Source organism: Pleurodeles waltl, chromosome 8, assembly GCF_031143425.1.
Source record: "Pleurodeles waltl isolate 20211129_DDA chromosome 8, aPleWal1.hap1.20221129, whole genome shotgun sequence".
Taxonomy (NCBI): domain Eukaryota; kingdom Metazoa; phylum Chordata; class Amphibia; order Caudata; family Salamandridae; genus Pleurodeles; species Pleurodeles waltl.
This window is the reverse complement of record NC_090447.1, coordinates 399,495,122-399,519,832: the sequence shown is the minus strand read 5'-3', so window position 1 is coordinate 399,519,832 and position 24,711 is coordinate 399,495,122. Positions and strand designations below refer to the sequence as shown.

At 44.2% G+C, this 24,711-nt stretch overlaps 1 protein-coding gene across 2 annotated transcripts in view; it reads left to right on the top strand.

Annotated features, from left to right (window-relative positions):
- Positions 1 to 24,711, top strand: part of TMEM131 (transmembrane protein 131) — an 892,454-nt gene that overhangs the window by 546,563 nt on the left and 321,180 nt on the right. For both annotated transcript variants that reach the window (XM_069204268.1, XM_069204267.1), the window contains exon 25: positions 2,360 to 2,426. In XM_069204268.1, coding sequence (XP_069060369.1) covers positions 2,360 to 2,426 — 67 coding nt within the window. The remainder of the gene's footprint in view (positions 1 to 2,359; positions 2,427 to 24,711) is intronic.

The window sequence follows — 24,711 nt, the reverse complement described above, 5'->3', positions numbered from 1 at the left end:
AGACTATAATATCTGTCCCTTCTGGCACACAACAAATTGTGAGGGAGGTTATGGTTGCCGTAATTGGTCATAAAGTACCTGCTATCCATATTGGTTCTCAAGATTGGCTTCCTCCCCTTGCACTTAGCACATTGTTAGCTAGTCTCTTGCCTAGGGATGTTTCACTTGTGAGCCAACATGCTTCAGCCACCCACAGCGTCCTGTGATATGTAGACTTGAATGGACAAGCTCTTTCAGCAGTAGTTGAAGATGCCAGCATGACAGTCCCAGCAGGGAGGGTGCAGCATGGCACTGCACACCTGGTAGGAGCTGCCAGTAAAAACTTGCAGTTCGAGTCAGGGAATGGCCACCGTCCCATTGACTGAGTGCAGCATGTGCGGACTCTCAACTGCTCTAGGGCAGATTCTGTTTGTTCACATGCCAGTCAGAGGCCTCTATCCATGTCTTGTGCTTAAAGGTCACCAAAGCAGATCCAACTCTCCCTCCACACGTTATAACTGTCAGTTGGTTAACATATTAATGATGAGGGAGTGAGTTCAGATAGTGCAATTTGATGTTCCTTTGACTTTGCTTCGGTCACTGCAGTAAACATTTTTTAGCTAAATAGAAGACTGTTGCTCTTGCTCACCAATTAAGAGCCACTTTAAAGGTTAACTATTTATTGCTATCTCTTATCAGCCAGATCAGATGGGGTGGTAAGTTTACAGCCTGAGCGGTGAAAGAAACCTATCAAATGAGAGCACGAAGGTTACCAAATGAGAGAACGAAGGAGAGGATAGTGAGAGAGATCAGTGGAGAGGGAAGCGAGAGAGGTATTAGTAGGGAGCAGAGAGACAAAAGCAAGAATGGAGAAGACCTGGAGAATGGGATAGGTGATGTTAGACGGTACATCAGAAGATGATAATGGAAAAAGACACAAGTGCGAAGAGAAAGGAGGAGACGAAATGGTAGAGGGGAGATAAAAAGAGAAGGAGATAGACAAAAAGAGAGGTGAGTAATGTGAACGGCGTGAGAACAAAACAGTAGCTAGGAAAGAAAAGGCAAACTATAGCAGAGAAGGGTGGAAAAGAGAACTAGGAAGCTGAAAAATGTCAGGAAGGAAAGAAAGCATGATGTAGGGAGAACATAGGAGAGGGCAAAGGTAGTGGTACAGGATGAAGAGAGTAGAAGAAAGGGAAGAATAATAGATTGGGAGAGGGAAATGAAAAGGATGGGAATGGAGAGTGGAAGGTGGAGGCTGGGAAGCGGACATGAAGAGGAGGAGATGACAAAAGGTAGGAGGGATGACTTTCAAGAATGAGCTTCATGTAAGTAGGTTTGGCCCCAAGTTAATCTTACCTTTGACAGTGCATAAGGTAGAGTGGGTGTCGGGTTTTCCTGGTTTGTAAGAACAAGGAAAGGATTGAATGTGCTTTCTGCATATTTCCTCTGTAGTCTAGCCATCTAGGGTCCTATATAAGAGGTGCAATAAAGAATCTTCTGATTTCCATTGGAAAAGCTAAATTTGAAGGATAACCCAACTGTGGATTTTTCTTCACATTAGCAATTGCATAGTCATGGAAATACTGCTGGTGACTTCTGTGTCAGGCTTTGTAGTTATTCTCTGAATGTCATTTGAGCCTATTGTCTAGTTTGCCCTTAGCTTCATATGTGCTTTTCTCCTCATCCGCACTTTTGACAGACTAATACATGCCGCAGGACCCCACATTTAGCTCATACATACTATGCATGGCTTTGGTCAACAGTATGCATTCTAGCGCTGATGTATGCCAATGTACTTATCACCTGTGACTACTTTTCCAAGCATTTAAATACTGGCTTTAAGCTGCACTGAATTGATCTTTGCTCTTTGTGAAGATTGACAGTTGTATGCCTTATTTTAGTACTTCAGGAATAGTGCAGATATTTTAGGACCCTTCTAAGTGCCTACATTCCAGAAAAGAAAGTCAAATAAAATAAACACTTTTTACAGACATAACTGTCTTATTCCACGTATGATTGACACTCAGTGGCAAACAAAAGGCAGTGAAATGATGCACACAGGTATTCTGCCAATATTGAAATTCCACACATAAACTGGAAGCTTGTCAGCTATTTATTATTTATCAGGACAGGTTAAAGACAAATTTGTGTTTTTCTAAAAAAAAAAAAAAAAGTAAGAATGTTATAAATGGGCTGTTTGTTGTTGTTTTTTTTTTTTTTTATACTTGGAACCGAACACAAATTAAAACAATAATGGAAAGAAATAACTTTAAAACAAAAATCTATCCACCTTTACATTCATGTCCCATTTTGCTGATGTAAAAATATTCTGTGATTGTAAGCTGGTCATAAAGGATACATATGCCTTTTATTTCAGGTTTGGCTTGAGTGAACCTGTAAATGTAGACCTAAGTACATTAGAATTTCACCTCTTCCGAAACTCGGTAAGTTTGACGTATTAGCAAAAATATCTGCTTTAAATCTCAGCAAATCATGTAGTTTATTTGCATTATCATTAATATCTCTCTCTCGCTGTGTGTGTGTGTGTGTGTGTGTATCCAATATTCTTTGTATATTCAAGAATATACAGTACACATCAGTAGGAGATAAGAGACTGTTGTTAACTTTCACATTACTGTAACATTTATCATAAACTTTAAAGTCTGGTAGTGGATTTGTGTTTCATTTAAGTACCTTATTCCATTTTTAACACTATGCTTTCAAGCTTAGGTTACCTGGGTAAATCTATAATAACCATATACAGCTGGAACAGTTTTGATAAAACTAAAACAATTCTTTTGACCTTTTTTACTGACTTTATTTATGTCCATTTCAAACTATTCATATCATAGGTAATCTTTATTATGGATCATGTTAATATCTTACACATCTTGTATCACTTATTCATGTAAGATCCCATAGGTCTCCAAAAGACCTAATATTAATTGTAATACACAAATGTATATTTGAATTGGTCTGCCAGGATTTTGCCCTTACAGATTTGAGTTATAACAGTTTATCTGTTTAACTAATCTTAGATAAAATTTGAGAGACAATGATTTTAAGGAGTGACATCCAGGCTAAATGTTACACCCTTTAACCATTAACCTAGGGGTATTAATGTATATCACTTCCAGCATTTGTCCTTTTGCACCCCAAAATTATGATTTGACTGGAGAAACAAAATACCCACCCATAGAAACAACATTTGTACTGTCTATTAAGAGCTCTAACTAAGGGTTTTTACAAAGAAAGTAATGTACATGATTGAATTTTCATAGGGGGTTTAAGATTCAGATACATTTGTTTGCCCAAAATGAGTAGTCCTCAGAAAATTGTTATGTTGGGAAACAGCCACAAGATGCCCCTTATCAAGGGTCCAAGTTGATTTTACTAATCTTTTAACAAAAAAAGTGTTTGGTCCTTAATGCTATTAATAGTCACTTTGTTTTCCTTGCAGTATGACTTGGCATTACAAAACAACCTTGTTTTGTTCAACAAACAGGTTGTCGGTATAAAGCAAGCCTTAAACATATAGCTGTCAAGGAAAGCATGTTATATTATTTTCAAACATTAGTCAAGTCTCGCTAAAATAAAGAAAACAAATGAGTTTCAAGTACCTGCCCATCTGTAATGATCATTATGTATGCCACTTTACCTGGATCATGTATGTATGTTGTGTTCATCATAGATCTATGTAAATTTAACCTCCTTAGCTCTGTTTAATTGAGCACCTCGATACTATAGGTCTTTGTGTTGGAAATCACTGGAAATGCACTTCTGCATTCAAAATGCTTAAGTGTTTACTAAACCACTCTATAAACCTATGCAGAGTCATCTGCTTTTAAATTACTCTTCTATGTTTCCGACTATTATAGAAAACTATTCACCAGCTATCTTCGCAGTACCAGCTAGTGGTAGCATGCTTCCTCAGCTATAACCCTGCTTCAGGATATGATACTGAAGTATATTAGGTGACAACCGGTTCTCTGTCATTATTTCATGAGGCATTTTTCTGCATCCATAGGGTGTTCAGAGAGGAACCAAGAGAGTGCCATTGACTGTGCCAAATACAGCACAAAGCATGTTCTTTTTTAAATAAATGTTTTTTTAATTGCTTTTCAAAAAACAGCATATATAGCCGCATAGTATACAAGAGAGTAGTAAAACAAAAGATGCATTGCATCCACCCAATGTGTGCAATCATAAACACGTGGGCATCAAGGGTTTTGAGTTGGGGTACAATATCGGATGGGGCAGTCAAGTCTTGAGTCAGTAAGTAACTACGGAATGGAGCCCAATGTCTTTGGGCCCAGATATAGGAGGCTGAAGAGCTGCATAGGGTTCACTCTTGGTGTCACAATAAATAAGTTCATTTAACTAGTCATTTGTGGTAGATGTCCTGTTGATACTCCACAGAATGGCAATACGCTGTTTAGCTAACAAAAGCGCCATAGCCACATATGTTCTGTGCTCTGGGGAGAGAGGCTTGACATACCCCAGGATTTCCAGAAGAGGGTCGGGGTCAACAGTATGTGCGAGCATAACAGAGAACTGTGAAAATAGCTTGCCAATAATCCTGTATAATGGTGTAGTTCGATGGGCATAGCCGGCTGCGCATTTAGGACATTTGTGAGAGCGCAGTGGATCAGATTTGGCAGGAGCCTTAGGGGTAGTATATGCTCGGTGCAAAAACGTATAGTGCAACTATAGTGTTGGCTAATTATGGAAACCAGCTTATTCTGTGTAGGAAGGCACCCTTTTTGACATGGTTAACCCTCACTTTTTGCCTGGTATCTGATGTGATTTCAAATGAAAGTGCCCGATCACTTCCCCTATATTGTACAGTTGTTTCTCCCTATTGGCACAACTTTAGCAATCTCTAAGTCCCTAGTAAATGATACACCTGGTACCTAGGGTGTGGGGTACTAAAGGAGGTCCCTAAGGGCTGCAACACGAATTGTACCACCCTCAGGAACTTCTTACCTAATGCTCACAGTGCTGCCATTGCAGGCTGCTTATCTTGGTGCGGACAAAAGTGAAAACATAAACTGTTGCACATCCCTGTATGCCCGGTCTTCTAACATTGCATGGGACATTTGTAATTCACCCATGCAGAAGGCCTACAGCCCCAGGCAGGTTGCATTATATCACACGTGAAAACATATCTGCATGAGCAGATATGCCCCTGTTATGTCTTTGTCGAATCTTAGACATATTAAGTGGACAGGGAAGCCATTTTAAGTACATGTGCTGGACACTGATCAATAAGAGTTCCCCAGCTACATGATGGCTTCTCCAAACATAGGGATGTTTGGTATCAAACATCTTGTATTAATTGACCCTCACTGAATCCTTTGATGGATTTATTAATACATGCAACAAGAGGGCACCATAGAAGTGCCCCCTGAAAACCTAACCGACTGATAGTGTGTTGACTGACTGGTCTAAACCAGTACAACCACCATAGACAGAAGTTTGACCTCCTGAGGTGAGAGCCAGCGCTCTTGGAGTCCAGGAACAAAGCCTTCTCTGGGAGGAGGTGTTATCACCTCTTCCAGGACGGATGGACATTCCAGGGCGGGAAGCTTCAAAGGACCAGCTGCATTTGTTATGCAACCCAGGTCTCACCAGATGGAAAAAAAACACCTCCCCACCCCGACCCCACTAATTGGTGGCAAGGCAGGTGGGAAAGTTAGTAAGATTAGGAGGTGTGCCCGCATCATGCCAGCCCCACCCCTAAGGTGGACCAGCTGATGTGGACACCACTTTTCAGATTTCTCCATGTTGTTTTGGATCGAATTAGCATTCTAGAGTCAGGGTTATGCCCAGTTCCCAGCGGAAGTGGTCATATAGAGGGTGTACTCACCCTTAAGGTAGGCAACCCATTGGCTGCTACCTGGCACTCCCTGTAACACCCCTAAGTTGAGTGTTTAGGTGACACCCCTTACCCCAGGAACTCAGATTTGATAGATCAGGAGAAGGAGGACAAAAAAAGTCACTGACCGGCAAGAAAAGCAGAAGAGTAGTGTAGCTTTTTTGCAACAGCTGTACTCTCCAGACCCGCTACAAGCCCTGCACCGTCGGCTATGCCAGACCCTGGTGCATTGACGCTGGATGATGGAGCTTACCCTATAGTGCTTTCTGCCTCTGAATCAACTGAGGCCCTGCCGTGATCCATCTGGGTTCCAGCCTGTCATAAACCCATCAGACTCGGATACATCGCCCCCACCTCATTGAAGGTGCCAAGTTATCCGTACTTTAGTTGGAACAAATTGGTTAATAATGAAGTAGGGGATGAGTTTGTACATCGGTATATGATAACAATTGGTATGAGGATCTTCAAAATGCCACTGACCTGGACACTTCACTGGACACTGAGAGGGTTTCTCCCCCTGGCTCTACCACAGAAGAAAGTGCCTCATTCACAATGGGGATGAGAAGGGTGACAGAGGCTATGGACCTCCAGTTGTCCACCCTGAAGGTGAAATCAAATTTCTCACTGAGGTTCATCAGGGACAACCTAGTACCGAACCCATTCTGCTATTTAATGAAGCCCTCAAAGAAACTCTTCTTGTGGCATCGACAAAGCCTTGATCCAGGCCTCCAGTCAACAGGTGGATAGCACGATGTCTTAGTCCAGTCATGGGCACCCAGCCTTTGTAACTCAGCACCTGACACTGGAAAGCTTGGTCATAGGGGCATCCATAAGCCAACAAAAAAAAAACACAATGCCTTCCTTACCACTCCACCAGATAGACCATATAAGTTCATCAAAACATTTGGAAAGCACATTTTCTCTTTCACCAGCTTGGCATTACATTCAGTCAGGACCAGTTACCAACTGGCGCTTTTCACCCTCGCCCTATGCGACTTAGTCACTCAGGTCCTCCTTTCTGTGCTCAATGTTTGCATTTCACCTTCTTGCAAGGCATTCAAGATACCTGTGATGTGGTGAAGTTTAAAATCCGCTGTTTGCTCAATAACACAGATTGCCTTGGCTGGGCATTGGGCACCTGTGTGATCCTTTAGAGACACACCTGGATGAGATCCAAGGACATCCCTGGGGATGCCCAACCCACCTTGATGGACATGCCTTTTTATGGCTCGTCTTTCTGGCAAGAAAGCAGATTTGTCCCTCGAGGGCTACAAAGATTTTATGGCCACAGCCCGCTCCTGCATGGCAACAGTTTCGCCACCTCTGTGAGTGTGGTAGGGGGTTTTAATACCATCAGCAGACTCTGCAGCTTTTTTGTGGCACAGCCTGTAGTACCCACAGTCAATATGGACAACAGGGGCAGCAATTGGCACATTACACATCTCCAGCTTCCGCAGGCTCCAAACCTCCTTGTGTCCTTTGAGGCACTAAACTGCTCTGTAGAAGGCACAATCCAATATTTTCGATTAGGGTGGCAAGCAGTCACTTTGGGCAAGATGGTCTGTGAATTGTTATGTGGAGTTTTGGCCTGCCATTCCCTGTAACCCAGCTGCATCTCACACCACCTTCAGAACAGCTGACGGTGGGCCACCTGCCCTTCTTGCAAGAGTAAGTACTTTTGGGCAAAGGAGCTATAGAGAAGAGGGTACCTGTATCAGATAGGCATGGGCTTCCACTCATGCTACTTCCTGGTGCCGAAAAAGGATGGAGGCTTCCATCCTATCCTAGACCTTTACCCTCTCAATGCCTTCCTCCAGAAGAACAAATTTAGGCAGGAAGAACAAATTTAAGATGCTGGCCCAGGTCTTGTCTGCCCTCGAGCCCGAAAACTGGCTAGTAGCATTGGACATGCAGGATGCTTATTTTCACGTCCCTGTCCTGCAGACCCACAGGCGTGTTCTGCAGTTCATGGTGAGACAGTAGATCATTCAGTTTGCTGTTCCCCTTTTTTTCAGAAATGCTCTTGGGTGTTCACGAAAATTAAGGCAGTGGTTACAGGCACCCTCATCCAGACTACAGCAATACTCTTAACATTGTTGGGGTTCTCTATCAACGTGCTTAGGTCACACCTAACTCCTCAGATGCTTCCATTTATCTGGGCCTTTCTGGATATTGTCCAGTTTTGCTCTTTCACCCTGGAGCTGGGTGCCAAGGACATTCGACCTATGATCCCAATGTTTCAGCCTCGGTCCTGGATCTCAATGAGGAAGACTCTGAGGCTGCCGGGACTGACAGCCTTGTGCATCATAATGGGCAAGCACACCAGGTGGTAATGTGGGCTCTGAAGTATTAGTGGGCACAACATTAGTGATACCTATCCAAGCACATCCGTATTTTGGAGGAGGCTGCAAAATACCTGCAGTGGTGGTTGGTGTACTTAGATTGGACCAGCAGCAGACCCCTCTCGTTACCCCACCCTGAACTGACATGGTGTTACCTCCTTTGGTTTCATAGTTTAATTGTATTGTATTGCAATAGTATTTATATATCGCTTACTACCCCTGACGAGGCGTTGAAGGGCTTTTTGGCGAGTAGCACGCTACTCCGGAACCCAAAAGTAATTAGTGGTGGATTAGTATAGGGAAATAGGAGTGCAGTTTTAGTATTATGAGTTAATTTGAGCCGCGGATATGTGAGTTTGTTAGTTGGATTGACTGGAGTAATGGAGGGGTGGAAGGGGGAAGAATCCAGAAGTGTTAATTGGGAATTTATGGTAATAGGATTTAGGCTTGGGATGAGTAAAGGGGGTTGGGGGGATAGAGGAGGGGAGAGTCTGTGGAAAGGGTTAGGGAGATCATAGTAGCAGGGTGAGATAAATGAGGGAGCACTTAGTAGGGTTGTTTGGGAGATCATGGTAGTAAAGTGAGGTTTGGATGAGTTAGATGTGGAAGAGGAGGGAAGAGCTTAGGCAGGGTTATTTAGGAGATGAAAGTAGTAGAATGGATTTGGGATGAGTCTGAGTGGGAATGGAGGATAGATTGGTAGAGACATGATATATGGTGATGGGTAGACAAAGTTTGATATAAAATGAGAGCAGGGATTCATAAGTATCTGATATAACAACTTATCTAGGAATTATACAATGACCTATAAACATGTTAAGCATAGAATACCATATATATATATATATATATAAATCCACTTGACTGCTTGGTTCCAGCCACTTAAATGCGGTGATGCGGCAGAAGGGTAGCGAACCCTTACCTATCCAACAAACCGCATAAGCGTGCCCCGGTGAACAAAATACTCCACATGCCACTAAGGCAGCGTACCGCGGTTCGTTGTAAGACAGCGTGTTTACTTTAAGATTATGGCAGCAATATCCTGACGTGTTTCGGAGCCTTCGATCCTTGCTCACAGGTTCGAACCATGGTACGTTGCCTTAGTGGCATGGGGAGTATTTTGGTCACCGTGGCAACGCTTCTTGATGGAGATATATATATATATATATATATATATATATATATATATATATATATATATATACATACACACACACACACGAATACACACACATGTGCACACATATATGTAAATACATATACATTTTTAAACCATGAGTAAATATACATTAATTAAACAGGTTAAAAGAGTATGTGTGTGAAACATATTTTCCAAAGAACCAGATATAACTAGAATATATACATAATCGGATAAAAAATATTTATCAACATAGGCATATGCAGTCCATTTGAATATGGTGGTTATGAAGGAAAGAGCCAACTCTTGAGTAGTTTTCTGAAGGCAAGATAGTTATCTGTGGCTCTTACAGTTGGGGGTAATGAAGTCCATAGTTTGGCTGCTTGAACGGAGAAGGATGTACCACCTATAGTCTTTTTCTTGTATGGTGGTGTTCTAAGGCGGGGTGCCAATCTTGAGCAGAGGTTTATGTGTTTGAATGTATTTGGTTATTTTGTTTCTGATAAAAAGCGGTCCTGTTCCATGTATAGCTTTGTGGGTGATATAAAGCAGCTTGAAGGTGCATCTTCTGGCAACGGGTAACCAGTGTAGTTGTCTCAAGGCAGGGGAGATGTGGGCTTGTGGCTTTACATATAATAGTAGCCTGGCTGCGGCGTTCTGAATACGTTGTAGTTTTTTCATAATAGATAGAGATGATCCATGGTAGAGGCCATTGGCATAATCCAGTTTGGATAGTACAAGTGAAATAGTAGCTGGCACCTTGTGTGGAAATCCGAGGTGGGGGAAGATGCGTTGCACAGTCTTCAAGGTGATGAATTGTTTGTGCTAATTTGTCCACTTGGGCATTCATAGTTAACTTGGAGTCCATGGTGATTCCAAGGTTTTTAACTTCCTTGGATAATTGAGGATGTGGTCCGAGATCGGCAGGCCAGGTGCACAGTGGGTCATAATTTTTCCAGTCACCACATATGAGTATTTCTGTTTTGGAGGCATTTAGCTTGAGATGGCTCCAAGTCATCCAATGATTAACGGCTCTGACGCAACTGGAGGTTAGTGAATTTTCAATGTGGTGGGGGCATTCTAATTTAAGTAGTATTTGTCTCATCTGCATAGTCGTAGCATGTGAGATGAAAATCATTGATTAGTTCTGGTAATGATGTCATGTAGATGTTGAAAAGCAAAGGTGAGATGATTGATCCTTGGGGGGACCCCTGCTTTTGTGAGGTAGGGTCTGGATGAGAAGGGGTGCGAATAGATGATAAAACTTATTTGAAGGTAGGATGTAATCCAGTCGAGAGCAGTCCCTTCTATGCCGGCTTCGTGGAGCCTTTGAATTAGGGTATCATGGTCAACCATATCAAAGGCAGCCGAGAGGTCCAAGAGAAGTAGTGCAGCAACTCCATTGCGGTCGCCTGTATTTTTTAGATCATCCCAGATTGCTAGGAGTGCCGATTCAGTGCCTCTTCCTGGGCGGAATCCAGTTTGGAAGTCTGAAAGTTTATAATTGTCTTAAATGAATTGTGACATCTGGGTGAAAGCTGCTCTTTCTGTCAGTTTGCCCAGGAAAGCTGAATTTGTGATTGGTCTGTAGTTGTTGGGGTCTTGCGGGTCTAGCTTTCTTTTCTTTAATAACGGTCGTATGTATGCCTTTATCAGGTCTACAGGAAAAGTTCCTGTAGTTAAAGAGTTGGTGATGATTCTTCTTACAGGTGTGGCAGCAAAAGTAGACAAAAGAATGTTCTTGAAGATGTGTGGTGAGCAAGGATCAGAAGGGCAAGTTCTGCTTGCTTTGACCAGATCCATAAATTCACCTTGTGATATTTGTTTGAATGACTGTAGAGGCTGGATTGGTTTATCCTTAGAGGGTATTTTAGGGAATAATGCTGTTAACCCCACCAGCCTCCCCCCTTCACCCTTGATTTTACCAATGGCTGCTTGCTGTACGTGCAGGTACGCCCACAGTCCTGGGGTTTGATTTTGATTATATCCCTTGGTGGACTTCAAACAGGCAATGACTTGGATTTTCTTGTGGTCCTACAGCCAGGATTGCACAGTACAGTGGAACACTATGATTTGCAGCATACAAGTGGGGTTACAACCTAAGCACCTGAACAGAAACATGCTCTTTACCTTGAGAGAGCGGGTCTGAGTTGTCTCTAAGTGCCTGCTCTCCTTGCGTTATCTTGTGGGAGGCCCAGATCTTCTCTCCACCCTGCCTGCCTTTTTATGGTTGAGGTCATCCCTGAGTAGTGTTATGACCATGGTTTTCACTGCAGCATAACTTGTGTAGATTGGAGCATGGGGAAAAGAAAGGCGCCAACCTTAAAATCATTGTCCCCACACGTGGCTCTATGAATCACCACATTGACGGATTTCTGGCACAAGCAGTTGGGATTGTATCGAAGGAGATTGAGCTTGTGGAAAGGAGGCTGTCTCAGACCGGGGATGCCCTTTTCCTCCAATTGTCCCCCACCTTGCTGATGCCCGCATTGTACTTTCAGAGCCTGTTGGCACAATTGTAATTAGCCTGTCTGGTCCTCGGTGATAGTAGCCTCGCCTCTGAGAGTGGGAGGATCAGCTGAGTACAGTCAGGAGCCTACCCATTCAAGTTTAACTAAGTCCACAGTGCAAGCGCAGGAGACGGATGGGAGCCCCAAAATAGAGATGTAATTCAGATACTGTGGGTGTGCAAACAGAGCAAATGTCATGCTTCTCTCACTGCTCAGACCATCTGTCTGATGTCCTCTTGCGCAAGTTTAATGTTGCCTTGAAAGCTAAACTGGACCCAGTCATGTCAACGCTAGTGCTGATTGAATGCAGACTATCACAGATCCTGAACTGTATGAAACATCCTGCAGACCTCGAGCTGGGACCAAGTATTTCATCCTGTGGTATTTCTAATAAAACCTGTTCACTTCGCCTACAGAAACCGCTAGAGCACCCTTGTGCATAAGTTCTTTAACCCAAGCTCTTCAGCCTGTCAGTGTCACCTGGTGTTCTCTCGTAGGGGATTTCCATGTATAGTCATAAGCACTGAATAGTTCTGCACGCCTGCGGGGACCCCGGAGCACTGTTCTGAAGGGTCTTTCTTGAGGAAGGCCTGCAAAGTCACTTAAGAATGTCAATGTTCAGCCTAGAGGAAAGGCTACAAAGGCCAAATTGTTCATTCTTTTTGGTTGAAAAAAGGGTACTGTAGTATAGCTATACATTAAAAAACATGTATATTCTAGAGATGATGTAGAAAAAAATCTTTCACAAACCTTTTTACAACTTTTAAATAAGGATGAAACAATGCAGGGCAGTGTAGCCCATAGGCTGCCATTATACAGAATGAAAATAGAGCTGTGCCTTTAAGAAGAGAAAGACTTCCTGTATCCCATCATGCATAGCAAAAGGCAGTTGCCTCAGTTCTTTTTGTAGGCTTGTAAGGTGACGTGAAGAAGTCTGAAAATATCTTTCATTATTAATAGTATTATTATAATTATTATCATGTCAACTCCACCTGCGAGGAGGGAGGGTTGCTTATGACTATGATGGAAATACCCCTACAAGAGAACTGGAGTTACAGGTAAGAAACTATTCCTTCTCTCGTAGGGGATTTCCATGTATAGTCATAAGCACTGAATAGATTAGCAAGTCCATCCCAATGACAACGGTGGAGTAGACAGAACAATAAAGAAATAATAAATCATGCAAAGAGATTCTTAAGAGAAGCCTGTCCAACTTGAGCATCTGTCCTAGCATCCGAATAAAGACAGTAATGCTTAGTAAAGGTGTGGACAGATCTCCATGTAGCCGATTTGCAGATTTCTGCTAACGGAATGTTTCTCATCAAAGCAGCAGTTGCTGCTTTGCCCCTAGTGGAATGGGCCTTAGGTCTGCCATCGAGGGATTTATTTGATAACTGGTAACAGAATAAGATACATGAGACAATCCACCTGGATAAGGATTGTTTGGAGGTGGCCAGGCCTGTTCGAACTGGGCCATAGTTAATAAACAGCTGTTGTGACTTGCGCAATGATTTAGTTCCATCTAAACACAATTTTAAAACCCTCTTTACATCGAGAGAATGTAGTGTTCTCTCAGCAGGAGTAGATGGATTTTGGAAGAAAGTCAGTAAGGAGATGGTCTGGTTTACATGAAAGTCTGAAATGACTTTAGTTAGGAACTTAGGATGTGTTCTCATTACCACTTTTGAGGAATGGAAAACAGTATAAGGTTCTTGAGCGGAAAGGGCCTGGATCTCACTAACCCTGCGAGCTGAAGTGATTGCTACAAGAAAGGCAGTTTTCCAGGTAAGATGTTGGAGGGATGCCTTGTGTATGGGTTCAAAGGGGTGTAGCATCAGACGCGAAAGCACTATATTAAGCTCCCATGGAGGAAATGGACGTCTAGTAGGATGAAAAACCTTTTTTAAACCTTCTAGGAAATCTTTAATGACTGGGATTTTAAGGAAAGAGGTTTGTGAAGGACTTTTCCTATATGCTGTTAGAGCTGCAAGGTGTACTCTGATTGATGAAAACTGTAAGCCAGACTTCGCCAGGTGTAGTAGATTTGGAAAAATAGCTTTTTCTCCGCATGTCGTTGGGTCAAAGTTCTTGTCCGAACACCATATGCAGAACCTTTTCCATTTGAAGGCGTAAGCTTTTCTTGTCGAAGGGCATTTTGCCTCCCTTAGATTCTCCATGCAGTCCCGAGGAAAATTAAGGTGACCATACTGTAGTAGCTCAGGAGCCTTTGTGATGTCTCATCTGGCTGCAAAACTTCGTGAGAAGGTCAGGGTGGCATGGCAATCTGATATGTCGACGGAGTGATTGGTGAAGAAGGTCCGGAAACCACCACTGGCGTGGCCTCTCTGGAGCAATGAGAATCATCTTGGTGTTGGAGTGGGACAGCTTGAGGAGGACTGTCGGTATCCGGGGAAGCGGTGGAAAGGCGTAAATAAATTTTCCTGACCAGTCTATCCACAGGGCATTCCCCAATGTCCCTGGATGGTAGTACCTAGAGGCAAAGTCTTGGCATTTTTTGTTTTCTGGGGTTGCGAATAGATCTATAGAAGGGGTACCCCCACATGGAAAAGATGGAGTGGACGTCGTCGTCGTGCGGAACCCACTCGTGGTTTTCGTCCATTGCTCGGCTGAGGGCATCCGCTTGGACATTCTGTATGCCCGGAAGGTGAGTTGCTACTATTGTGAAGTTCCTGGCTAGAAGCCAGTGCCAAATTGTTTGGGCCTCTGTAGACAGAGTTCTAGATCTGATGCCCCCTTGTTTGGGACCCCTTCCCCTTTGTGAATTAACTGCAAACATTTCTTCCAGAGCAGGCAGTGGTCCATAGAGCATGCCTGCTCTGAAAAAAATGAAACAAAAACGTTTCAGTTTTCGTTTTTGGAATGCATCTCGTTTTCCTTTAAGGAAAACGGGCTGCATTACAAAAAAAAAAACCTGCTTTATTAAAAAGCAGTCAGAGACATGGTGGTCTGCTGTCCGCAGCAGGCCACCATCCCTGTGAATGCCGCCACTCGCAAGGGGGTTGCAAATTGCAACCCACCTCATGAAAATTAATGAGGTGGGCCTTTACGACCACCTTGTGAGTAGCAGATGGTGTCAGGGACACCATCCTACATTCCAATTTGCGACTCGCAATTTGCACGTCTCAAATTGGAATCTACCTACATCTGGCCCTATATCCTTCTAGAAAATAAAGAGTTTTCTCTTTCCAAGTTTCTTGCAGACAAATATTCCAACATGTCTTAACAAACTGTACCCAGTTGTAATCAATAAACTTGGAAGCCTGTGATATTCCAAGATAACAGCTTTAAATCTGGGGAACTACTAGTCAAGATGTTCCGAGAATGAGCTGTACACAGGATGTGTGTGAAGGTTGTAGGAAGTTGGCTCTGTATGTACTATTTCAAAGTAAGGAATAGTATGCACAGAGTCCAAGGGTTCCCCTTAGAGGTAAGATAGTGGCAAAAAGAGATAATTCTAATGCTCTATTTTTTGGTAGTGTGGTCGAGCAGTAGGCTTATCAGAGGGTAGTGTTAAGCATTTGTTGTACACACACAGGCAATAAATGAGGAACACACACTCAGAGACAATTCCAGGCCAATAGGTTTTTGTATAGAAAAATATATTTTCTTAGTTTATTTTAAGAACCACAGGTTCAAGATTTACAAGTAATACTTTAAATGAAAGGTACTTCACTTAGGAACTTTAGGAACTTTGAATTAGCAAAATAGCATATACAGTTTTCACACAAATGGCAAATAGCTATTTTAAAACTAGACACTGTGCAATTTTCAACAGTTCCTGGGGGAGCTAAGTATTTGTTAGTTTTGCAGGTAAGTAAACCACCTACGGGGTTCAGAATTGGGTCCAAGGTAGCCCACCGTTAGGGGATCAGAGCAACCCCAAAGTTAACACACCAGCAGCTCAGGGCCGGTCAGGTTTAGAGGTCAAAGTGGTGCCCAAAACCCATAGGCTTCAATGGAGAAGGGGGTGCCCCGGTTCCAGTCTGCCAGCAGGTAAGTACCCGCGTCTTCGGAGGGCAGACCAGGGGGGTTTTGTAGGGCACCGGGGGGGACACAAGTCAGCACAAAAAGTACACCCTCAGCGGCACGGGGGCGGCCGGGTGCAGTGTGCAAACAGGCGTCGGGTTCGCAATAGGATTCAATGGGAGACCAAGGGGTCTCTTCAGCGATGCAGGCAAGGGAGGGGAGGCTCCTCGGGGTAGCCACCACCTGGGCAAGGGAGAGGGCCACCTGGGGGTCGCTCCTGCACTGGAGGTCGGATCCTTCAGGTCCTAGGGGCTGCGGTGCAGAGTCTTTACCAGGCGTCGGGTCTTTGAAGCAGGCAGTCGCGGTCAGGGGGAGCCTCGGGATTCCCTCTGCAGGCGTCGCTGTGGGGGCTCAGGGGGGTCAACTCTGGCTACTCACGGTCTCGTAGTCGCCGGGGAGTCCTCCCTGTGGTGTTTGTTCTCCACAAGTCGAGCCGGGAGCGTCGGGTGCAGAGTGCAAAGTCTCACGCTTCCGGCGGGAAACGTGTGTTGTTTCAAAGTTGCTTCTTTGTTGCAAAGTTGCAGTCTTTGGGAGAACAGAGCCGCTGTCCTCGGGAGTTCTTGGTCCTTCTAGATGCAGGGTAGTCCTCTGAGGCTTCAGAGGTTGCTGGACCCTGTGGAACGCGTCGCTGGAGCAGTGTCTTTAGAAATGGGGAGACAGGCCGGTAGAGCTGGGGCCAAAGCAGTTGGTGTCTCCGTCTTCTCTGCAGGTTTTCTGCTCAGCAGTCCTTCTTCTTCTTAGGTTGCAGGAATCTATCTTGCTGGGTTCTGGGAGCCCATAAATACTCAATTTAGGGGTGTGTTTAGGTCTGGGGGGGTTAGTAGCCAATGGCCACTAGCCCTGAGGGTGGCTACACCCTCTTTGTGCCTCCTCCCTGAGGGGAGGGGGGCACATCCCTAATCCTATTGGGGGAATCCTCCATCTGCAAGATGGAGGATTTCTAAAAGTCAGAGTCACCTCAGCTCAGGACACCTTAGGGGCTGTCCTGACTGGGCAGTGACTCCTCCTTGTTTTTCTCATTATCTCCTCTGGCCTTGCTGCCAAAAGTGGGGCCGTGGCCGGAGGGGGCGGGCAACTCCACTAGCTGGAGTGCCCTGGGGTGCTGTAACAAAGGGGGTGAGCCTTTGGGGCTCACCGCCAGGTGTTACAGTTCCTGCATGGGGAGGTGAGAAGCACCTCCACTCAGTACAGGCTTTGTTACTAGCCACAGAGTGACAAAGGCACTCTCCCCATGTGGCCAGCAACATGTCTGGTGTGTGGCAGGCTGCTAAAACTAGTCAGCCTACATTGGTAGTCGGTTAAGGTTTCAGGGGGCACCTCTAAGGTGCCCTCTGGGATGTATGTTACAATAAAATGTACACTGGCATCAGTGTGCATTTATTGTGCTGAGAAGTTTGATACCAAACTTCCCAGTTTTCAGTGTAGCCATTATGGTGCTGTGGAGTTCATGTTTGACAGACTCCCAGACCATATACTCTTATGGCTACCCTGCACTTACAATGTCTAAGGTTTTGCTTAGACACTGTAGGGGCATAGTGCTCATGCACTTATGCCCTCACCTATGGTATAGTGCACCCTGCCTTAGGGCTGTAAGGCCTGCTAGAGGGGTGACTTATCTATACCTATAGGCAGTGTGAGGTTGGCATGGCACCCTGAGGGGAGTGCCATGTCGACTTAGTCTTTTTATCCCCACTAGCACACACAAGCTGTCAAGCAGTGTGTCTGTGCTGAGTGAGGGGTCCCCAGGGTGGCATAAGACATGCTGCAGCCATTAGAGACCTTCCCTGGCATCAGGGCCCTTGGTACCAGAGGTACCAGTTACAAGACTCTTACCTGGATGCCAGGGTGTGCCAATTGTGGAAACAAAAGTACAGGTTAGGGAAAGAACACTGGTGCTGGTGCTTGGTTAGCAGGCCTCAGCACACTTTCAAATCCTAACTTGGCATCAGCAAAGGCAAAAAGTCATGGGGTAACCATGCCAAGGAGGCATTTCCTTACAAAGGTTATCTAGGGGAGCAGATCATTTAGATATATTAGGGGCGGGGACAACACCAAGGCAGCAAATATAGGTCTGACCCAGAAGACCTGCCCTGCCGGCTCTGTTTCCACAAATAGTTGACAAACTGTTTCTAGCTAATAAAAAAAAAAAACAAGGGGAAGAGCCTGAATATTAGATGTTCTAGAAGATACAAATGTGACAAAGGTGGTCAAAAACATGAGCAGCAAAGGTGGATTTCTGCAAGTTTACCACAACACAGTCCCCTGCCCACCTCTTCACATCAGAACCCAACCTATTTACTCTTCGCACCATATTAATAGATCCGTAGATCTCTGTGCCTAAGTTGTAATGCGATTTAAACCAATGAACCACTTTACTTTACAACTCCTCATAGAATTCTGGTGGAAGGGAGGGAGGGTGCCTAATACCACTACGTACAATGTCGCTTCAAGGGGCAGTTTAATTACAACCCCTGTCTTAGAAGATGAGGGGTGTGCCATTAGCGGTAATCCATGCCCTGCAATGGGGGCTGGGCAGGCCTGAGAGAACAGAAGAAAGGAATAGTTTCTTACCTGTAACTCCAGTTCTCTTGTAGGGGTATTTCCATGATAGTCATAAGCATTGAATAGTTCTGCGCGCCTGCGGGGACCCCGGAGCACTGTTCTGAAGTGTCTTCTTAAGTGTAGATGTTCGCCTTTCTTGAGGAAGGCCTGCAAAGTCACTTAAGAATGTCAACGTGCAGCCTAGAGGAAAGGCTACAAAGGCCAAATTGTTCATTCTTTTTGGTTGAAAAAAGGGTACTGTATTATAGATATACATTAAAAAACATGTATAGTCTTGAGATGATGTAGAAAAAATCTTTCACAAACCTTTTTACAACTTTTAAATAAGGATGAAACAATGCGAGGCAGTGTAGCCCATATGCTGCCATTATACAGAATGAAAATAGAGCTGTGCCTTTAAGAAGAGAAAGACTTCCTGTATCCCATCATGCATAGCAAAAGGCAGTTGCCTCAGTTCTTTTTTAGGGCTCCTCCTGACGGGACCCTGAAGCATTGAGCTCCACCTATTTATAGGTTTTTTGACTAAAGTTCAACACAAATCCTTTGGATTTCATTTTCACTTGACGTGTTTCAACCAGAGTGAGTGTTTTCTCTCCTTTTTTGTCAAATTCTGACAGAAATTTAAGGCTTTTTTCCACCAACATGCCTTCACTTTTTGCCCTAGTTGTGGCAAGAAGGACCACTGCCTGCTCTGGAAAAAATGTTTTCAGTTCCATTCACAAAGGGGAAGGGGTCCCATTGGGACCGCTTCCCTTTTGCGGATGGGTACCACCCATTTCAAATGGGTGCAAACTGCGATTTTGCACTGCGACTCGCAATTAGGAAGGGGACTCCCCTTCTAATTGCGACTCGCAAAACGGGTTTTGTACATTGCAAGGTGCAGTTTGCATGTTGCGACGTGCAAACTGTTTCCTACATCTGGCCCATAAAACCTTTTTTTCTCCTGTGGTGGCTTCTGTGGTGGGGAGGGCCAAAGGGGGACTAACTTCTTTTGTTTCGGTGGAACTAAGTGGGAAAGTTAAGGATCGTGCATGGGATTCACACTTGTTGCAGGTGAAGTAGGCTTTCCCTGGCTTCATATCATTGGCTTTAATGACATTTTATGATGCAAAAGCCTGTCCTGAGGGAGCATCCAAACTCTCCTGTTTAAACTCCAACTTTAATACTCTGGCGGGACATGGTTATGGAACAACGAAGTTTATATTAGTGGGTCATTTCAACTGCCACCTGTGTAATTGTCCTTTACTTTAGATTCCTCCAGTAGTAACTTGAAATGTTCTCTGGTAAAATGGATCCACATGGCCCACACGAGGTAGGCCTCAGGGTTAAAATACAATCTTGTGGACCCATCACCTCGTTTTTTCTATGGAGAAGTTAGTAAAGTCTGCCAACCCTTGCATTTTACCAGTGTTTAGAGGGAGGGGCCGTGCCTCTACTACTGATTTTACTTTTGTGTCAGTTCCCCAGTTTCTGCTTATTTCTAATTTCAGCATAAACCGTAGCTACTTCAGTGATCACAGCCCCTGTCCCTAGCAGTCAGTGGACTAATTGGGGGTATCAGAGCCTCAGCGGAGGCACAAAGTGTGCTTTCTCTTACTGACTAAGATGGAAGGCTGAAATGGTCCCAGGTGGAACTTGTGCTTCTCAAAGGGTCTCATTTTATCAAGGTGCATGCAAGATATCTCCACGTCTTTGGGTTTATGCTTCTCTGATGGGGATATCTTGCCTGCATTTGCTGGGATAGCACAAAAGGTGTCTGCTCTATTGAAGGTCCCTATGACCAACAATAGATCGCAGGAACCTCAATGGTTTGATCAGAATTGTTCTAAGGCCCCCCTGACAGCTGAAGGCCGCGCTAAAGTAGTAAGCCAGAGATAGGGATTATTTTGCTTTTTCTCAGAGGCACTCGCAGATTGCAAACATACGTAAGAGGGCCTGCAATGAAGTAGCTCAAGTCTGTGAAACGAAAGATAGCTCCTTGTTCTGGAAGGTGATTTGCTGAAGCATATGGCCCGGCCATATTCCATCACATTTCTGTGCAAAAGTGGATTGAGCATTTCGAAGGGGTATATAACTTTGGGTGGAGTGGAGGCGAGGAGAACCTGGTCGGTCTAGCAGGGGATAGAACAAATGTGGTTTTCACTATGGATGAAGTAACCAAGGGCATTTTAGCGCTTTCCCGCAACAAGTACCCTGGACCTGACAAGATACCTCTTGATTTGTTTTTGGCTGACATCAAGATTTGGGGTCCTTAACGCTGTGGTGAGGGAAGGCGCACCACCTTCGTGGTCCACCGCTATTATTGTCTGTGTTTTTTAGAAAGGGGGATAAGGACAATCCCGGTGATTTCGGCTGATATCACCGATTGATGCTGTGGTGAAGGTCTTGAGGAAGGTACTTGTATATGAACTAATGTTGTGGGCAGATGGGAATGATATATTTTCTGAGGTAAAATATAGCTTCAGGCCAGGCACATAGACAACAGACCAATGTCTGAACTTATATTTAAGTATAAACAAGTATACTGTTGCCCGGTCCAAGTCACTTCATCTTGCATTCATGGACCTTACGTCTGCCTTTGCAAGGGTCAACCATAGGAAGCTGTGGGGCACCCTTCTTGCGATGGGGTGGATCTGGACAGTGTGCTTCTTTAATCATATTTACATGCTAATACCTCAGCCTTGGTTCTGTACTGTCATGGCAGGCTTGTACCCAGAACTTTAGAACCAGCAGTGGAGTTCACCAAAGATGTATTCTCGCCCCTTTTCTTTTTACTGTTTTCATTAATGGTTTGGAACATGCTCTGCTCTCAGCGAAGGCTGACTGTCCAAGGGTGGGGGTGCAAACACTACCAATCTTATTATGTCAATGATGGGGTTCTCATGGTCCAGGTCGCTGCGGGACTGCAGTCATCATTTGTTGCCTTTATGGGTAGCTTGTACCTCACAGTAAAATTTACTAAGTCTTACGAGATGGTAGTGGCCCCAAGGTCCACTAGTTTAAAAACGTTCATGGTGCGAAATTAAACCTGACAAAAGTCTTGGCTTTTTCCTACCTTGGGGGTACTGTTCCATGCAGATAAAACTTGGAATACCCTGACTGATGCAAGAAGGCCACTTGTGCTGGGCTAGAGGCTGGGCTCCAGGCCCCCTAGTATTTTAGCTAAGATCTACCAGGCTTAATGTGTCTCCAAGGCTCTTTATGGCAGCAAGGTATGGGACACACACATGTTTATAACATTCAAACCATTGAAATTACATTTTAAGGCATATGTTGCAGGTCCTCCAAAAGTACAATGGCTTTCTCTGCCCATGAGGAGCTAGGATACATAACTGCTTAAGAGTGTTGTTATGTTGGATCAAGATATGTACGGTGGAGGGTGCTCTGCTGAATAAGCAAATTATTTCCGATTGTCTGTCTCTTGATTGTGCACAGAAAGTTCCTTGGCTGGCGCATGTGAAGGCAGTCTTTATTAGCCTTGGTATTGAGGTTATATTTTATAACCCCCTGTCCTTGCGCCCCTTGGAGTTGAAACCGGCGAGGGATTAGTTTTTAGAACGTAAATCCCTTCTCAGAGAACAGAAGGAACCGGTGAAACCTATGGTGCGGGGGCATATACTATTAAAAACACTTCAGTCTATGTAACCATATTTATCCATTGTCACTGTTGAGAGGGATAAATTCCTTTTAGCCCAATTCCGATTTAACCTGTTGCAATATCTTTTGGCATCTCCTAGAGGATGGAGTCTGCCTGGCATTTTGGGGCCCTGCAGCTTTGACAATACGTCTTCACAGGATACCCTACATTTTTTTGATGTTTTGTAAATATTTTTGTGTATCAGAGAAGACTGTTCATCATCCTGCTACTTAAATCCCTGAGTCTTATGCAAGTTCTCCTGGCTCTTATGTTCCTTCAGCTCCTGTTATATTTGCTGTGTCCTGCTTTTTAAGAGCTTCGCTGAGATTGAGGTTCTTTAGACCTGATTAACTCTTGTTTTGCTATAGGAGAATTTTAATATAAGTAACATTATGGTTGTGTTTTTATGAGATGTTATTTGCTGTTTTTTATTATTTTTATGATTTTTTTTTCACACTGAGTGTATATTGTCATAATTATTTTGATGTATGCATTGTGATACTATGTTCTTTTATGGTTATAATTATAACCGAATAAAAATGTATGGTGACTGATCACTCTGGGTTTGAGAGGCCATCTGGGAGAGATGGACGTCTGAGGCATTTGGTCTCTGGTGGGGGCCAACTCTACATCAGTGAACTGGAGTTACAGACCATCCAGTTGGCATTGAAAGTCTTCCTGCCATGCCACCAAATGGTATTGCAGCAATCTGTGCGATGTGAGGTCCTGTAATGTGTCCAGAGGCACTATGTCTCTGGAACTGGCTGGAGCGCCAAGGGATTTTTCTGATGATGGATTCTTTAAACACCACGGTGGACAAATTCAGCCACCAACACCTAACAGATCACAAATGACATTTACATCCCGAGGTGGTGCAGGGTCTCTTCCACCAACGGGGAGAACCCTGACTCGATCTTTTTGCCACCATCTAGAATACGCAGTATTGACACTTTAGCCCATTGTAGGTTACAAGACTGCTCTCCTTCGCAGCCACATTCTGCCTAGAGTGGAGTTTCAGACTCCTATATGCTTTTCTGCCACTACCTCAAGATCTGAAGTGGGACGTGAATTACCGGTGCTCAAGCCATCTAGTGGCATTGGATTGGGCAAGGAGAGTGTGGTGTCCAGAACTCTTGAAACTGAGCATCTGTCCTCTAAGAAGAATCTTCTGTTGCAGGAAACGGGCAGGGTTCTGCACCAGAACCCGCACAATTTCCACTTCCATACTTGGAGATCGAGTGACAGCAGTTGTCAGCATTCAGCCTTCTTCCCCTGATTGCCGATTTACATATTGGCATCCAGGCGTCCCTCCACCAAATCGGTAGACGCTTGTGGTTGGAACACATTTGTAGTTTGATGCTACTTGGCAGATAGATCCACTTCAAGTCAGACTTTCTGGAGGGTTTCTTTTTGTGTTGTCTCTAGCCCAGCAAGGACTTATTCATTTATAACAAATTTTCCATTTGAAGAGCTTATCTGCTACTTAGGAAGGCATCCTGGTGGGGTTCTCCATCTTGCATTTTGAAAGTAAGGGACACTTAAATATTGTTTGCAGGAGGGTAAATAGGAAAAGCTGAATAAGTGGATTGGTTTGTCCCCAGAAACGTTTTACCTGATTGGTTAGGGAGGAGTCAAGTGTCACACCCAGTAGCTAGTATCAGACCAGCAGAAGAGGACTGGACCTGCAAGCTGCAGTCACAGAGGAGGAGGGATCGCCTTCATGTTGTAACTGTACAGCACCACTCCTATGAAGATTAACCTCTGTGTTGGAATGAAGTGACAACTTTGGGAAGTGCTGGTAAAGCCCAAGTTGTGGAGTAGTCATTGTCTGCTGTAGATGTTCCTTAATTACTTTTGAGTTCATTTTGATGAAGTGTAAAGGCCATTCAGTTACATCCGTACACAAATTGATGCCAGTATTCTAATGGGAGGAGAATTTTATCAGATTAAGAATAGTCATCCTCTCTGTTCCTGCCCTGGACATCTGCCAGGATGCGACCTGGGCGTCTCAACATGTTTACTAAGCACTACTGCCTAGACAGTCAGATCTGTTTTGACGGGCACCTTGCCAATTTGTTCCTCCAGAAATTTCTGGTCTAAATCTGTTTTGCAAACCCATCTCTGGGGTGGTGGTGTTTGGGTATCTATTCGAAGGTAAGGAATCTGCGGCTAGATGTCTGTGAGATTGTTACGTACCTTCAGTAATGGCTTATCTGGTAGAGACTCTATACAGCCTCAGATTATGTAACAACCCGCCCCTCCTTCATACTCTGCGAACAGATTTCTCTTCCTGCAGTGACCCTTGAAAGTCCTTAGTTTCTGCAGATCGGCCCATCAGCACTCTGTTGTGGCTCCATGCTTCTGATGCGGAAATGTCACAAAAAGAAAAGGATTTCAGCCTACTGATGTGGCAACTATAGAGATACTGCACACATTTCCAGCGTGACCCATAAGTCAAATGAAACCATCTACTGGCACACAGAGATACTGCTCAAGCTTTTCCAGATCCATTCTGACACCTGGGAAATATTCTAAAGTAAGGAATCTGTTGCAAGATCTGGCCAAATAAGGCGTTACCCAAGAAAAGTAACTTATTCTTTAAGGACATGAAAAAA